General features: G+C 44.2%; 1 protein-coding gene across 2 annotated transcripts in view; it reads left to right on the top strand.

Moving 5' to 3' along the window:
- The first annotated feature begins 10346 nt into the window (after window positions 1-10346).
- The window catches only part of GALM (galactose mutarotase), a 14183-nt gene continuing 8238 nt past the window's right edge, over window positions 10347-16291 (top strand). For both annotated transcript variants that reach the window (XM_044428788.1, XM_044428787.1), the window contains exons 1-2: window positions 10347-11072; window positions 12881-13035. In XM_044428788.1, coding sequence (XP_044284723.1) covers window positions 10883-11072; window positions 12881-13035 — 345 coding nt within the window. In that variant the 5' untranslated portion in view covers window positions 10347-10882. The remainder of the gene's footprint in view (window positions 11073-12880; window positions 13036-16291) is intronic.

The raw sequence follows: 16291 nt of genomic DNA, 5'->3' as shown, positions 1-16291 counted from the left end.
GAATGGGCGGAAGCTAATGAAAGCCTCAAGGTGCTCTCTGAGTTTTTTGCTGGCTGTCACTGGCCAGAGTGCCTTAGTTAGAACAGCAACCCTTTTTTGCCGCTCTTATCAAGGGTCCGTAGCCTTTCAGCTGGACTGTGACTTTAGCATGCCATCTGGATTTGGACAACATGCTGGCTTAGGATGCCATCTGATGGCTTCGAGCACCATGCAAACCCAGTCTGACGTTGATTCATTTGCCTGAGGTCGCAGCTGTTCTTGCTGCATGTCTGCCACATGCAACCTGGCTGAAAGTAAATGCAGAACGGAGAGAGATCATGTGAGTCACTGAGACAATGCCAGATTCAGTCATGCTTATGGTGCTGGAGTGCGCCGGGATTATTCAAATAATAGTCAAATACTGGAAACCAACCTGAGGCTCAGCTTGTGTACACTTGCCTAGGAATAAGCCCTCTTCTGTACACTTACCTGGGAGTAACCTCCCTACTAAATACTTAATTGTTGAGTAAAATCTCCTAGGATTCTTCTGTGGGGCAGGGAGTATGTTAACAAATGTTAATATGCAGCTATTAGAAACAAACAAAGAGAGTCAGAAGGGGTCTCCCCAGCCATCTAGTCTGACCCCCGGTTCCAGCTGGCTATGCTCATGTAATCCCCAACATGTGGTTGTCCAATCTTTCCTTGAACACCCTCACTGATGGGGCCTCAACCACCTCCAAACCACCTATTACCTTGGGTTTGCTGCTGCATGCAGTACAATCTTTCTTTTTTATGTTGCTCTAACTATCCACCAAAGCAGTGTTTTCTTTCCTTGAGATTTGTGATTTTTTTTGTTGAAGTACAAAATATCTATCATCAGTTAAACACTCAGTTTGCCTAATTATTATTTTTGTTCCCCATCTGAATATTATGATTTTATTACTCATTGATAGAGCACTTTAGGGCCAGTCCAAACATTTTGCCTGCTTGAAACATACTCCAAATGGTGCTACTTCTTAAAAAAAATTTCAGAAGTAAATTTAAACTCATAATTTGCTTTCCAAACTCTGCTGCAAGAGAATCAGCCCTGAAGTATTGGTATATTCTTTTAATTTCTTAATTTCTGCTGTACTACCTTGTATGATACTTCTACCACCTACTCAGCTTAATCAATGGGCCCTTCAATCATGGACCTATTTGCTTGCAATGATTCCACCAATTTTATTTGTACTTCTAGAAATAGGCTGTTCAAAGTGTTCAGTCTGAAGTCGAAATAAGCTTCCATGCCCCATTACTCTTTCGTAAGATGGTTCAAGTGGATATGTTATTTTGAATCCATAGAATTGTTATGGAATATCTACTGTGTTAAGAATCTTTAAAGGCAAAAATTAGGGCATTTTGTGTACAAGTAAAGATATGAAAAGGACCTTGAGCTATACTTCTCATGTTCGAATTGTACATGTTACGTAGCATCAGACTTTCCTTTCAGTCAGCATGCCAGCCACTAGACTTCATTTCAGCTTTGATCCAGTTGTGTCATTAGAAACAGCACCATTTGTACTTGTCCTTTGCTATTTCCTAGTAGCTAATTGAGTGCCTTCTGACCTTGAAACCTCATCTTCTAGCACTGTTGCTTATCTAATTTTGGATTGCTTCACCGTAGGGTTTTCAAGGTAAGATAAATCAGAAGTGGTTTACCATTGTCTTAATCTATGTCAGGGGTCCTCAGACTTTTTCAACAAGGGGCCAGTTGAAAGGCGGCGGTGGCGGGCGGGCGGGCATGCAGGTGGCACGGCAGCGGTGGGCACATGCGGTGAGGTGGCGGCAAGTGCGCGGGCGGCGAGGCAGGCAGCAGTGACGGTGGGCGCGGAGAGTCCAGAACCTCTGAGGTGGGCCAGATAAATGAGCATGGCAGGCCGGATTTGGCCCGGAGGCCATAGTTTGAGGACCCATGATCTATGCAGTGCTAACCAGAATTAGCTTGAACGTCACTGCCACTGTGAAAGATCCTCCCCCAGTGTTACCTTCAACTACAACTACGGCTCTGTAGCGACCCTTCAGAAGTTTCTCTGTCCTCTTTACCATTAGAGATACCCATTCCCTTTTGCTGATATACCCATTGCTTTTGAAGAAGGTCGATACATCTTAGTTTGGTGTTTCTACCTTTCTGCCTTGGATAGCCCTGCTAGAAGACCAGCTTAATGAAACAGTCTGGCTTTCTGGCAGCATTGCTCTGGCCTTCTCAGACACTCTCAAACCCCCTTGCCACAGACCTGGAAGGATGCAGTGAAGGAACAAGAAAAGGTAATCAAGTGTAACAATATGTTTTACTGGAGACCAAGGCAAAGATCAGACTACTGTATTCCCAATCACTATGTATGGGTGTGAAAGCTAGACAGTGAAAAAACTTAAGGAAGAAAATTGATGAGTTGAAAACATGGTGCTAGAGGCAAGCTTTGTGAATACCCTGGACTGACAGAAAAATGAACAAGTGGGTTCTAGATCAAATCAAGCCAGAACTTTCCAAATAAAAATGACAACACTAAAGCTAGGTTCCATGCAGGCACAGAGCCCACATGTGTGATGCACAGAGACCATGAAGGCGGCGTCAAGACTCACTGGAGAAGACAGTCATGCTAGGAAAATTCAAAGGCAGAAGAAGAAAAGGAAGAGCAACTAGTTGGAAACAACTTGATGGCACATAAGAGGAATGATAGCAACCCCTAAAACCTAATCCACTCCTCTGTTCAGGCAAAACATTCTGGTGCAACCTAGTCGTTTCCTGGGCATCCATGGAAATGAATAATCTTAACTGCAAGTAATTTCTTCTAAGTGCATTCTAGTTCATGTTGGTTGCAACATCAGATATTACATTGTGACATTGGTAGCAACAATTTCAGAACACCAGATCTTAAACCTTGGTTTCACAAGAGTCTCCTTTCCTCATCTCTGACTACCTCTGCTCAGTTTGTTTTTAATATTCTATGGTACATCAGAAGGACCTCCTATTCCCATACGAACTTATCAGTGGAGTCCTGGGTGCTCCGTTCTTAATCATGGGTTAACCATGTAAAGCCTTTTCCATGATGGCATTCCTTGACCCAGGAATGTTTGGGGAGGCTCACTTGTCACCTGCAAGTGAGTGCAAGGATTTGATGCCAGGATTTTCCCAGGCATTTGCTATATAATCATATTCCAATGTTGGTGTATTATCTTTCAATTTAGTGTTGCTATCTTAGATTTTTAAAATCTAAGTAGAAGTTGGGGTCTAATGTGATTGAATGTCACATTCAATCAAAAGGCAATAGTGTGACCAATTTATTAGCTAAATTTGGTGTCTAATTTGATTCATTGCAATTTGATCTAAATGGGACAGCAGCACTGTTAGCTGCTTTTAATCAAAGATAAAGGGAGAGATCTGAACACAAATCACTCATCTCATGTTTAATTTGGCTCTTAATTTAGGTGATACGAAATTACCATCCATGATAAGCTTTCAGCTTTCTCTACCACCAAGGCTTTTTGGTGTATTTCAGGATGCTTGGGATGAGGAGTTTTGCATCCTCAACAAGTTTACTTGATGGTAGTCCACAAAAGCCCTCTGTGGCGTAACATGCCATCTGAAGCCAAGGAACACATTAAGCCACAGTCAACCCATGTATGTGTGTAGATATATAACAAGTCTCTGGGTGACAAAGAAGGGTGGCCACTTTAGCCAAGGAACTCTGGCTGCCACCTCCTCCTCAAGCCCCATGTGGGTGATGATGAAACCCCAGTGGCATCATCACTTGGCCCTTGCTGTTTTACAAAGTGGAGCAATCTTGACTGCAGGCTTATGTGAGCAGACGGTTGAGTGCACTGAGATTCTGGTTTAGTCCATTCCTTTCACAAACTGCAAATGCAAGCTCATGGGATCCTACAAATTCACTGTCCAGCCGTCCTTATTTGTTTTTCGGCACCAGGCAAAGACCTTTTTATTCAAACGTTATTGTAATTTATTTATTTATTTATTTTCCGGGCCAGGTCAACTCAAATTATGTTATATTGTTTTATACTGTGTTTGTTTATTTATTATTGTGAGCCGCCCTGAGGCTTCCACGAATGGGGCGGCATAGAAGCCTTTTAAATAAATAAATAAATCAGGGTGTTCTTCATGGCCTCTGTGAAGTCACACATAAGGGATCTGCACCTGCAGAGAGTAGTTGTCAGAGAACCTCACCAACTCACAGCTCAATTAGCACTGCTCACCTGTCGGGCAGAGTGACAATCTGTCCATCAGCGCCCTCCACATGTATAGCACTGACAGGCAGAATTGTCCCACACCAAACAAAATAGAAATTGGTTAGCCAGTGGGCCCGTTCTGCCTGCCACGGCCCATGCCCCGCTTCTCACTGCTCCACTGCAGCGCATCTCCGCTGAGCAGCAGGGAAGAAGGGCCGATTTCTTGTGCTTCTCTCAGTGCTTCAGCACCAGTGTCCCCTGGGATACTGGCCAGAGAACTGAACAGGGAACATGTCCCAGGAGAGCGGGGGGAACAGTGCCTGAATACATCTGCTGTACCCAGCCTTTAGTCAGATACATATGGGCCCGTGTCAGCTTTAAGCCAATTGTATATAGTGCCTCTGGGCTGTATAATGATAAACTGTCAAGTTTTATGTTTTCTCTTATGCTCCCCGTGTCAAAAATTTCTTGCACATAAAAACAGACAAATCAGAGGAAACAGCCCATATTGCATTGTATTCTACTGACAGAGAACTTTTTATGCAATGGAGTACTTCAAGATACCATCTCCACCTGCAGTTTGCAATGATACAGTGATTTCAATGACTGTGTAAATCACCTTTTAAGTTTCAGTCTGAGTCCTTATGGTTCAGTCTGTGAGCAATGGAACCTTAAACATACCTATATAGGGAAGAGAATAGAAAACAGCACAACTAAGCACATTACTATTTCCTTAGATCAAAAGGCATCAAATGACAGCCTTTCTGAAATGAATAAAGGAATAGATTAGAATGTTAATTTTTTCAGCGTTAGAAATTTTGCATGAACCCACTTCCTTGCCATTTTATGTAGGGAACAACATAGATGCTTATCAGCAAAATTGCTCCATCTGTAAGAGACAAAACTTTAATATGTGACGAATGTGAAAGTCAGGTTGCTTACCTGTAACTGTCATTCTTTGAATGGTCATCTGTGCAATTACACATATGAGCTCTGTGCCTATGTGGAGCCTGTTGTTGGGATGTTTCTAGAGCCAAGCATCAGCTTGGTTGAAAGCCCTGCTCCCTTCTGTTCCTGCATCCATTGGAGGGGCTCCCATTCATCCCCTCAGTTCCATTGAGACCACCTATCTGTCCCAGGAACAAAGGGGGGAATGTTGTACTGCTCTGGGTCAGGCCCTGTGCTCTCCACAGAGGGTCTAGCTGTCTTTGGTTTGACACCTACTGGGGCTGGTGAGCAGGTTGTGTAAATGCACAGATGACCATTGAAGAACAACAGTCACAAGTAAGCAACTTGACTTCCTTCATGGTCTCGTATGGGCAATTCTTCATATGGGCAACTAGTAAGCCTACCCTGAAGAGGATGGTGGGATGGTGTCATCACGGGAAGGTCATGGGTAGGACTGCTCTGCCAAATGGGCAGTCTGCCCTTGCCTGGACGTTTAGCCTGTAGGGGTTGCAAAACATTGAAGATGTGGACCATGTAACTGCTCTGCAAAAGTGCTGCAAAGAAATTCCCATGAGGAGCATTGTGGGCATCATTGTCACTCATGTGGAATGGACTCTTGGATGGGTCAAGAGTTGTAGGCTGGCCAGCTTATAGGCTGGGGATATGGAGTTTATGACCCTAGGCTGCTGGTCTCTGAGCAGATCAAGGAGGGCTTTAGCCTCTTTTTGGAAAAGTGTGTGCAGAGGTTGGAGGATTTGCTCAATCATGGTGCCCCATGCTCTTTACACATGGTGGTGAATGCCTGCCGTTTGATTAGGTAAGACTTTCTCACTGATGGTTTCAAGGCAACATCGAGGGGGTTTCTGATACCCTGTGGCAGAGTATCAGCTATGAAGAGTTTATGATGTAATGTGCCATGATGTGAGACTTAAGAGGAGTGGAGGATTTTGCCTCCATTTCATGATAGAAGGCCTGAGTGGAGGAATGGCCTGTAGTAAAGCCATAGAAGGCAAGCAAAGCATGAAGATGCATTCTGTTGCTGAGTTGCCATTCATGCATGTCAATGCTCCTGCAGTTGAGTGCCTGCTTGACAGGGATTGGGGCCACTCAATGGTTCCAAGGCCAAATGTTAGTCTCCTTTTGAACTAGGGAAAATGGCTGGGCCCCTGCTTATTTATACGGTACAGTGGTACCTCGGTTCATGAATTTAACTCATTCCACGATTCTGGTCATGAACCGAATTGGTCACGAACCGAATCAAATTTCCCTATAACGTTCAATGTAATAAGGTTAATCCATTTTTTAAAACCACAAAAATATGAGCCATGTCCCTGGGCTGCAGGCCAAGCCGTGGCTGCCTCGCCAAGCCCGGAGGCGGATAGGCCGAGGCGGAGTGGGAGTGGGGCCACGACTCCCACAGCTCTGCCGCGGCCTTCTCAGGGCAAACTGCCGCCGCCATCAAGCGGCCACCATCTTCTTCCTCCCACGGCGGGGAGAGGCAGGAGGCACCCTGCTTGGCTGGCTGCGGCCCTGTCCCTCGCCTCAGCCTGCAGAAAGCAGCCATTACCTCCCTCCTTGTGGCCCTCTCCCAGCCAGGGGAGCCGCCCCGCACCCGCCTCTCCAGCCTCCTGCTCCCCCTCCCAGATGGGATAGCTCAAGAAAGCCGCGGGAAGTGGTGTGGGGAAGTGTTCGTCACCCAATGTGGAGTTTTGCCGAACTTTCTGAATTGTTCACGAACAGAAGCGTTTGTGAACTGAGGTACCACTGTACTAGGGAGAAGGGCGTAGGGCTCCCACCAAAAATACCGAGCTTAGCTAGGAAAATCTTCCCGAATGCAGGCACTGCACAGCTGCAGAGCCCATACGTGTCAATGCACAGATGACCACTGTTTTTCCATGGGAGGTCGTTGAGGCCCCATTGGTGAGGGCGTTCAAAGATAGGCTGGACATGCACATGGTGGGCATGTCATGGGCAGAGCTGGCTGGAGCCAGGGGTCAGACTAGATGGCCTGGGAGGCCCCTTCTGACTCGCTATGTTTCTATGTTTCTCCCCCTCAGTGCACCCGTGATTGCGCTCGTCTCTCCCCCTCCCCACCAGCATGCCAGGATGACGGGCACGTGCAGGGATGGCGGGCACAATCACGGTCATACGGGGGGGGGGCAGGGAAATGGCCGCGCTCGTGCTCAGGGTGGGGGGGGGGGGGGGAGATGGATGCAATCTTTGTTGTTGTCATTTTGCTCCACATTTTTCTGATTAAAAAAAAGTTACAGAACAGATTAACCTTATTTACATTGAACCTTATGGGGAAATTTAACTTGACTCACAACCAATTTGGGTCACGACCAGAGTCCTGGAATGGATTAAGTTCATGAGCCAAGGTACGGGCGGGGGACGGGGGAGGGGCCCTGCGGCCTTCAAAGCGCCCACCACAACCACTGTGGTGGAATCCTTGATGTGGCCCAGCCTCACCCAGACTCTACTTCCAGCGGCCCCCCCAGGTAAGTTGAGTTTGAGACCACTGTTCTAGAGCATTTTGGTGCTGCTCCAGGAAATGTTGTGAACTTCTCAGAGAGCTTCATCTATTGGACTGCATAGAAATAAATCAAATTCAGAGTACTAAAATAATTTTGCTCAGTATCTATGGTGGGGTCCCCAACCTATTTGGACCAAGAAGCACATCAGGGAATTTGGGAAGCTGCTGTGGACATTACCACAATGCCTAATTAGTGGATCACTACTTTGGCATCTGTCTACTGCACTGATGAATCCTAGGCTGTGTCTTATTGGACACCACAATGTCTAATAAGGGATGATCTGATTTGGCTAATTCTCTGCAGTGCAAAACAACTAATGTTTCTTATAAACATCTGTTTTAGCAATGTCCAGTGGTTGCTTCTTTTGCGGAGGAGGTTCTCAGACTAATAAATTTTGTACTGGAATTCACTGACATACACATGTTTAGATTATTTACCTGCTTCATGAAACTTAACAAATAGTCACCATAAATGGATTCTTTTTGCAAAAACTAAATATTACTAGACTGGAAAGAGGAATAGTGTCATAGAATGGACTGAGGACTTACAACTCTTTCAATATTTGGGTGGCATATAGATGGATGCTTAATTGGGTATTTGGCCCACTTCTGTTGAAGCTGATGTACAGTTGCTAGAAAGAAGTATTTGATCTATATTCCTTAGTATGGATATACACAAATTCATCTACATATTTTAAGAAAACAAATAGGGTAAAATGCATTTTTGAACACTTATGTTACCTGCAAGTGCCATATAAGAGACCCTTAATTTATATGTTCATCATGCCTTATTTCCCCTTTACTTTTATATAGTTGGTCCCACCTATCATTTTATTCATAATGAATGGGAGGGGTTTCAAAGAAGTTTCATTTCCCAGACCCTTACAGTAATTCAGTCCCACCACCTTCATGCTATGATGATCCCTGTTGCTGGAGATAAGACTTGGTCTGCTGACTCTCTCACTAGGGCAAGAATGTCTATATTGTTTGTGACCCATGTCTGCAGTCCGTTGAGGCTATCTCTATGCCAACAGCCATGGATGGTAGGCTTCTGCCTCTAGATAACCATCAGCCTGGCTAGCCAGCACCTTTTAGATTTATTTTTGCTTTCATAACAGAAGCTTGATAAAGAGTTGGATGCTTCCAGTGTGTTATAAACTAGATGATCTATTGCATTTTTAGGAATTAATTCTAATCCATTGTGCCTTGCCATACCATAAACTCAGCTGTGAATAATCCTTAAAACATCACCCTCTCATTTCTTTATAGCACTTTAAAGATGCACCATATTTTAAGATTTTGAAATGCTCAGTAAACATTCCAGGAAGAATGACAGAAATTACACCACACCAACGTTGGCAGTGGCAGGCAGATGGCCCGATTATTGGTTAGCTGTCTGGAATGAGCAACCAAATAGGTGTGACCTGAACTGCACATCCCATTGGGATTGGGATGGAAATGGAGTGAGGAGGAGCTGGGGCAGTTACACAGGAAGGTCAGTTGGGGACAGAAGCACCTGCAAGCCAGGAATTGCACTGAGCGGTTGGAGGTGCAGTAAGGAGGAAGCTGGCAGCAAGGCAGTCAAGTAGAGAACGAAGTTGATAAGAGGAACAGTAATATAGACGCTTTACTTAGTGGTCCTACAGCAGGTATGCAGCTTTAAAATTACCATCTGTATTCAGTTGTGAAGCACACAACTTATCCTTTGCAACTGTTTCTACATTTCTGATGTGCAAAAACAAAATCCTCTATTACCTCTGATTAAAGAAAGACTCAAAACATAGTGTAGTTTTGTAGTTTCAAGTGTAGTTTTACATTTGAAACATACTTAAGCTATAGTGCCATGGCAATTGCTGGAATAAGATGGAGTTTTCTCATCCTACGCTGATGTGCAACCAGTTTAGTTGGAAATAAGCACTATTTTGTTCTAGGAAGGGGTAATACATTTTTAAAGCAGGAACGCACGAACAGGAACTAAGTGTCAGGCTGGGGGAGCCGTAAGAACAAAGTGAGAGAGCTTGACCTGTCTGCAGGTCGAGGGAATCCACTACTCTCCACAAGGGTGAATTGTGACATCATCAAGTCATATGCCATGTGGTCTTTATTTCGATGTGGGGGATAAAATCAGTGTGACCCGGTCTTGGCATGAACGAAGTAGGATTTATTCAGTTCTGGGGATAACCAGACTACTCCAAATACAGTGCTTTATTTTCTATCCTATGCACAGTTAGACGAAAAAAAACATGACTTGGCGGAGGCATGCTGGGAGTTGTAGGCCTTTTTCTCTCTAAACGTGAATAGGGTTATGCTCCTAATCACTAAACTGTACTGGAAGAAATCTTGTGCTTGCTCATGTGAATTATTTTATGCGTAAATCAACTGCTTAAAAAAACCGTATCACTATACGTCGTTGCATATATCTCAAGTCCACATTTGTCAAAGATGAAGGGGTTCATCCCTCATTCACCCTCGCCGACACTCCCTTAACTTCAAGTCTTGGGGAAAACGTCGCTCTTAGCATGCGTTGGATCAGACTTTAGTGTAAATGTAAGAACCTGTCAAAACCAAAAGTTCCAAGATGCAATTCGACGGTATTATCGCGATACTGTCTGCAGACTCTCATATCTGGCTTCCTTGCATCTCGTAAATTAATGGTTGTTAATTAAACACTGCAGTTCTAGGAACAGTTACTAAGGAATAAATACATCCAAAGCAGTGGACCTTGCTTCCGAGTACATATCGAATCAGGCTCAATTTTTTTTTTGCAAAGAGGGTGGGGCTGCGCACTTCAGTGGAAACAAGCCCCATTCAGTGAAGCGACACTTGCAGCTGAATGAACCAGGAGTCGTTCGGATCGCGGAAGTAGTCTACGTGCGTGTCTACTCTCAATTAGGTCCCAGTGACTTTAAAAAGGCTTGCTCCCAAGTGAGCGTGCATAGACTCACAACTGCAGATTGTAATTTTGTGCACACGTAAGTCCTGTCGTGTTCAGGAGACACCGACTTAGGCTGCAAGCGCCGACAGAATCTGAGTTGCGGTTCCGCTCCAAAGTGTTGCTCACACATCAGCTGACGGATAGGTGTCGCGTGAATCTGATTTTGCCGAAATTCGTTCGTCCTTTTGGAGTTGTTGCTGGATATTTCTTTATCTGCCCGTTGCGGTTTCTCCCGTTATCTGCAAATACAGTTTAAGGGGGAAGCTATGACAGAAGTGAAAAGAAATAACTTCGGGGAATGGCCGCATGGCGGAGGGGCTGTGGAAAAAATCCTGCTCAGATCAGACTCAGTTAAAATGGAAGTCATATCTTTAGGCTGCATAATCACCACCTTGGAGACTAAAGACAGAGATGGAAAGTTTTCAGACATTGTTCTGGGCTTTGACCATTTGGAAGGTAGGTTTCAATTAGCATTTTAAAGGAACTTCTACATATAAGTAACACTACATCACAATCTGTTCTCAGTGCTGTCTCTTTAAAAAAAAAACATAAAGTTATGGTAGTTGACAGGATGATTATTAAAGCACTTTTAGGTTATAGAGAGTTCAAGCTTTAACTCTGGGGCTTAAATCCAGAATGTGTTTTCAGAAACTTATTTTATTTAAAACTTTTTTAGACCATCCACTACCGAAGTCTTGAGACAGTTTAACAATACAAAATATAAAATAAAACTTGGCTTAGCTGTTAGTGCTTTTCAGCCACCTAGACTTGTATCAAAGCAATCTGTATGTGGAAAGATTCCCTTTGAAAGCAGTGAAACTTGCAACCTGGCTTAATGTTTATTAATTCAAAAGTAATTCACACTGAATTTAATTGAACTTACGGCCAAGGAAATGTATGTGTAGTGTTCAGCCTTACCTGTATATATCCATTATATGAAGACACAGATATTCCTGATGGGGAAATGCAGTTTTGTAGGAGGCAACTGTGCAGAGAAAAGCAGCAGTGGGAGTAGAGAGGACCATGATTTCACCAATCCAAATCCCTTGCTTCCTTTTTCCTCTAAAAACTTACCTGATATGATAATTTTCTGTGTATGTGTATCTTGGGATGGAGAAGCATTCAGTCATGGGAATCACCTGTCCATAGTCTGAAATGGTACAGCTCAGCCAGGGGCTTATTGCTTCTCCTAGCCACTGAAACCTTTCACCCTGCTTGCCCTACTTTCCAGTGGCCTTACTGATGTCTCTAGAACAGCTGTCTGTATGTGTGCAGTTGTATTTTGCAGCATTTTGCAAAAGTTTCACTGGACAACCAGTTATTGCATGTGGTTCCAGTAAGGTATGTATGAACCTGCCCCCTCCTCTATGTGCTTATGCATGGGGAAATACATGAAGACCACCTGCCCTTTATAAGGGCTATGTTTGAGTCAAAATTGTAAAACAGGGATAGGTAACTTGTGGCTGTCCAGATGTTTTGGCCTACAACTCCCATAGTCTCTCACCTTTGGCTATCCTGGCAAGGCCTAATGTGAGTTGCATGTGCCTGTTGTAATGGGAAACAGGTTCTTTGGGCTTCCTTGGTTGCCACTGCATTGAATGGAGATTGAGAAGTCTCGCCTGGTATTTCAGACATCTCAGCTGAATCTTTTAATCTCTCAGTAGGCTGAGCACTTTCATGGGATAAGGTTTGTACAAGAATCTAGCAAGGGCTAGAGCAACAACCCCTATGAGGATACAACAGAAGGAATGCTGAGTTTAGAACAAAGGCCAGTAAGCAGATACACGATAGGGGTATGTGGATAGGGAGAAGCAATCTTCTGGGGTCAGAAGTGAATTTCATATTCCAGATGTCAGCAAGTAGATGTATATATTTTAAAAAGTGGAAGGGGTGAGACACTTTACTGAGCACCAGGAAAGGTATCTGGAGGTGCATCAGTGTCTGTGGACGGCATGTTGCCTACACCTGATTCAGCCTCTGCACTACATGGTAGCATGGTCCACAACTCTATTGATTTCCAAGGCTGGATAATTTCTGTCTCTGCCATTGAATGAATGGAAACCCTCACATAGAAGAGTCTGGAACCCACCGGTAGCCTTGTTGCTGAATCAGGATTTACTGGGTGACGTATGTGTAGGTAGGGATTTAATCAGTATTTCTTTCATTCTGTATTCTGTTTTTAAATTGCTATACCTTGTTAGCTTCATTTGAAGTTTTGAAATGTTAAATTGACTTTCAGTATTTTTTCTCCCCTTCTCTGTTAGGATACATCAACAAGCACCCCTATTTTGGAGCAGTTGTTGGACGGGTTGCCAATAGAATTGCCAGAGGGAAATGTGTCATAGAAGGACAGGAGTATCAGCTGCCCATCAACAATGGACCCAACAGTTTGCATGGAGGAATAAAAGGTTTTGACAAGGTAAATCTTCTAGTGGTCAAACAGACAAGCATATCAATACTTATGTATTTTCTTCAGTCCATTTATTTTAAACAAACAAGCTCTCTCGGTGCTCATCTTAATGATGCCAGGTCTTCATAAATTGATAAGATTTTCTTCATTGGCATAATAGTTCTGTCAGGTTAACTCGATTTGCACTTAATGCTAATCATTGCTTTAATCCATGGTTTCTTGCCCTACCCAGAGTATGGCACAGGTCTGTTTCCTCCTCCTCCTCTTTCACCTGCTTTGCAATGCTTTAGTGCTGGCATATAGAATTGCTGGGTTTTTGACTGCCCTTGCTCATCACCTCTGTAGCAACCAAGGGAACAACCCACAACTCAAGGTTTCCATGTAGCAACACATGGGTGGAAAGATAGTGTTCATATTGCTGCACAGGAATTTTATGCCCCTTCAGGAAGCAAGTTCATAACAGGGATTCTTCTTGAGCAATCTGTGTCACTTGACGTTCATGTGACTTCCACAGAAAATAGTACCTTCTACTACCTTCAGTTGGTGATACAGCTAATATCCCTGTTTGGACGGGGAAAATCTGACTTTGGCAGTCTATGTCATGGTAACCTTCAGGTTACATTACTGCAGTGTATGTGAAATGGCAGCGACCTTGAAGACATTTCAGAAGCTGCAGCATGTTCAAAATGTACTAGCCAGATTAATAATGTGGAGAAGGAGGTTCTAATTAGTAGCCTCCTGATTATGGATCCAATATCCAAAGAAAGTTTGGATTACTCTGACAAGCTTGGCATGGAACTGCCTCTCAAGAGTGCTTGGAAATGCCAGCTGGTTCAAAGAGCTATTGGAAGATGTTGACTGGCGCTGGCTGCAGGAAGCACATAAAGCCTTTGCTAAAACAGGTTTACTGGCTCCAGTCTGTTTCTGGGCACAATTCCAGTACTGGTTGTGACCTATAAAACACTATAACAGCTTAGGTCCAGGCTATCTGAAAGACTGTTTTGTCTTATGAGCCTGCCCATAATCTGAGATCTTCAGCAGAGACCTTTCTCTTGGTCCCATCTCCTTCCCATGCACACTTGGAGGGAGTATGGGAGAGGGAGGCTGGACTGGTGTTTCCCCTACTAAGCTTTCAGAGGCCAGCAAACACTTTTCTGTTCCAGGAGGCCTTTGGGAATAGTCTGGACCTGTGAAATTGTGCTGGACTGGTTCCATTGTCTATATTGTTGCTATTACTTGATTTTGGTTATTTTCTATACCCTACCTGATTTACCACTTTAACTTTTGAACATTTCTTTTAATGCTTTAAGTGTGTAAGTTTATAATGTTGTAAGCCAGCTTGAGTCTCAGTATTGGGAATAGGCAGAATATGATAATGATACTGTCACTGTCCTGACTCTGGATTAATGCCTCTATTCCCAGGCATTTGACAATGTATAATGAGTAATTTATTTTAGCTATTTTTCTAAGGTCTTGTCTCTTACTGTAACTGTTACAGTAAGATAAAATCTTATTTTATTAAAAATTTCATATTATGCTTATATTTGTGGTTGTAATTTTGAGAATCACAAGTGAGCTTCTATTACTGCATGGTATATAAAGTAATAATACATAAAATTATTAATGCTGATGAATTTGAGTTCACAGCCCAAAAATAAAAAATGGCTTTGTTTTCTGGACTGCCTAATTAATAAGCTGTGGTGTGTTTGCCCAGCTGATTCACACTCCACCCAGACTTCAATTATCCATGAGTTAAATAAACCATGGGTTAATGCTATTTCCACACCAAGCAATTCTATCCAACGTTAAGATCATAAGAATATAAGAAAAGTCATGCTGTATCAGACCAATGGTCCATCCAGTCCAGCACTCCATTTGACCAGAGGCAAAGTGGATGCCCACAAGATCTCAAGCATGATGGGTACAACAGTTGCCTGCCCAAGATCTTCAGCAACTAGTGAATGCAAACATGCCACCTTTGATAATGGAGGTAGCTCATAGCCAGGCTACTGGCCATTGATAGACTTCTTCTCACTTGACTGTAAAGCACCATGTTTTGGCCCAGATGTTCATAGAAACATAGAAACAGAGCAAGTCAGAAGGGACCTCCCGGGCCATCTAGTCTGACCCCTGGCTCCAGCCAGCTCCACTCATGACATGCCCATCATGTGGACGTCCAGCCTATCCTTGAACACCCGCACCGATGGGGCCTCAACGACCTCTCGTGGAAGCCCATTCCACACCCTCGGGGTCCTGACTGTCAGGAAATGCTTCCTGGCATCCAAATTGAACCTTGGTTCCCTGAGCTTTGCTCCATTGGAGTGCGTCCTGCCTTCCTCTGCAGGGGAGAACAGATCTCTACCCACCTCCATGTGACATCCCCTCACATACCTGTATGTTGCCAACAGATCCCCTCTGCGTCTCCTCTTCTCCAGGCTGAAGAGACCCAGTTCCCTCAGTCTCGCTTCATACGGCATCCCCTGCAAACCGGCCACCAACCTTGTGGCCCTACACTGCACTGACTCTAACCTGGCTATATCCTTTCTGTAATGAGGAGCCCAAAACTGAGCACAATACTCCAGTTGTGGGCACACCAGTCGTGTAGAGTGGCAGTAATACCTCTCTTGATCTAGAAGCCACACTTCTGGCTATGCAACCAAGGGTGGCGTTTGCTCTCTTGACCACCGCATCACACTGCTGACTCATGTTTAGCTTGCAATCAACCAGTACCCCGAGATCCCTTTCACAAATGCTGCTCTCCAGCCACTTGTCACCTAACCTGTACTTATGACACCTATTCCTATGCCCCAAGTGCAAGACCTTGCACTTATCCACATTGAACATCATCCTGTTGTCTCCTGCCCACTTCCATAGTCTGTCCAGATCCTTTTGGATCTGGAGTACCTGCTCCTCAGTTGTGGCCACTGCTCCAATTTTAGTGTCGTCCGTGAATTTGATCAGCAGACTGTTCACCCCTTCTTCCATGTCATTAATGAAAAGATTAAACAGGATCGGCCCCAGGATAGAGCCCTGGGGGACCCGCTTGTCACTGGCCGCCATCCTGATGATTCCCCACTAATGGTTACCTTCTGCTTTCGGTCAGTCAACCATGCCCTAATCCACTGGACAGTGCTTTGGTGTATCCCAAAACTCCTCAGTTTCTCCACCAGGATATCATGGGGCACTTTGTCAAAGGCCTTGCTGAAATCCAGGTATACCACATCCACTGCATCCCCTCCATCTAGCCATCTCGAAACCTTGTCAT

The sequence above is a fragment of the Varanus komodoensis genome, unplaced genomic scaffold, assembly GCF_004798865.1.
Source record: "Varanus komodoensis strain SLA01 unplaced genomic scaffold, ASM479886v1 scaffold2, whole genome shotgun sequence".
Taxonomy (NCBI): Eukaryota; Metazoa; Chordata; class Lepidosauria; order Squamata; family Varanidae; genus Varanus; species Varanus komodoensis.
This window is presented reverse-complemented; position numbering and strand designations above follow the sequence as displayed.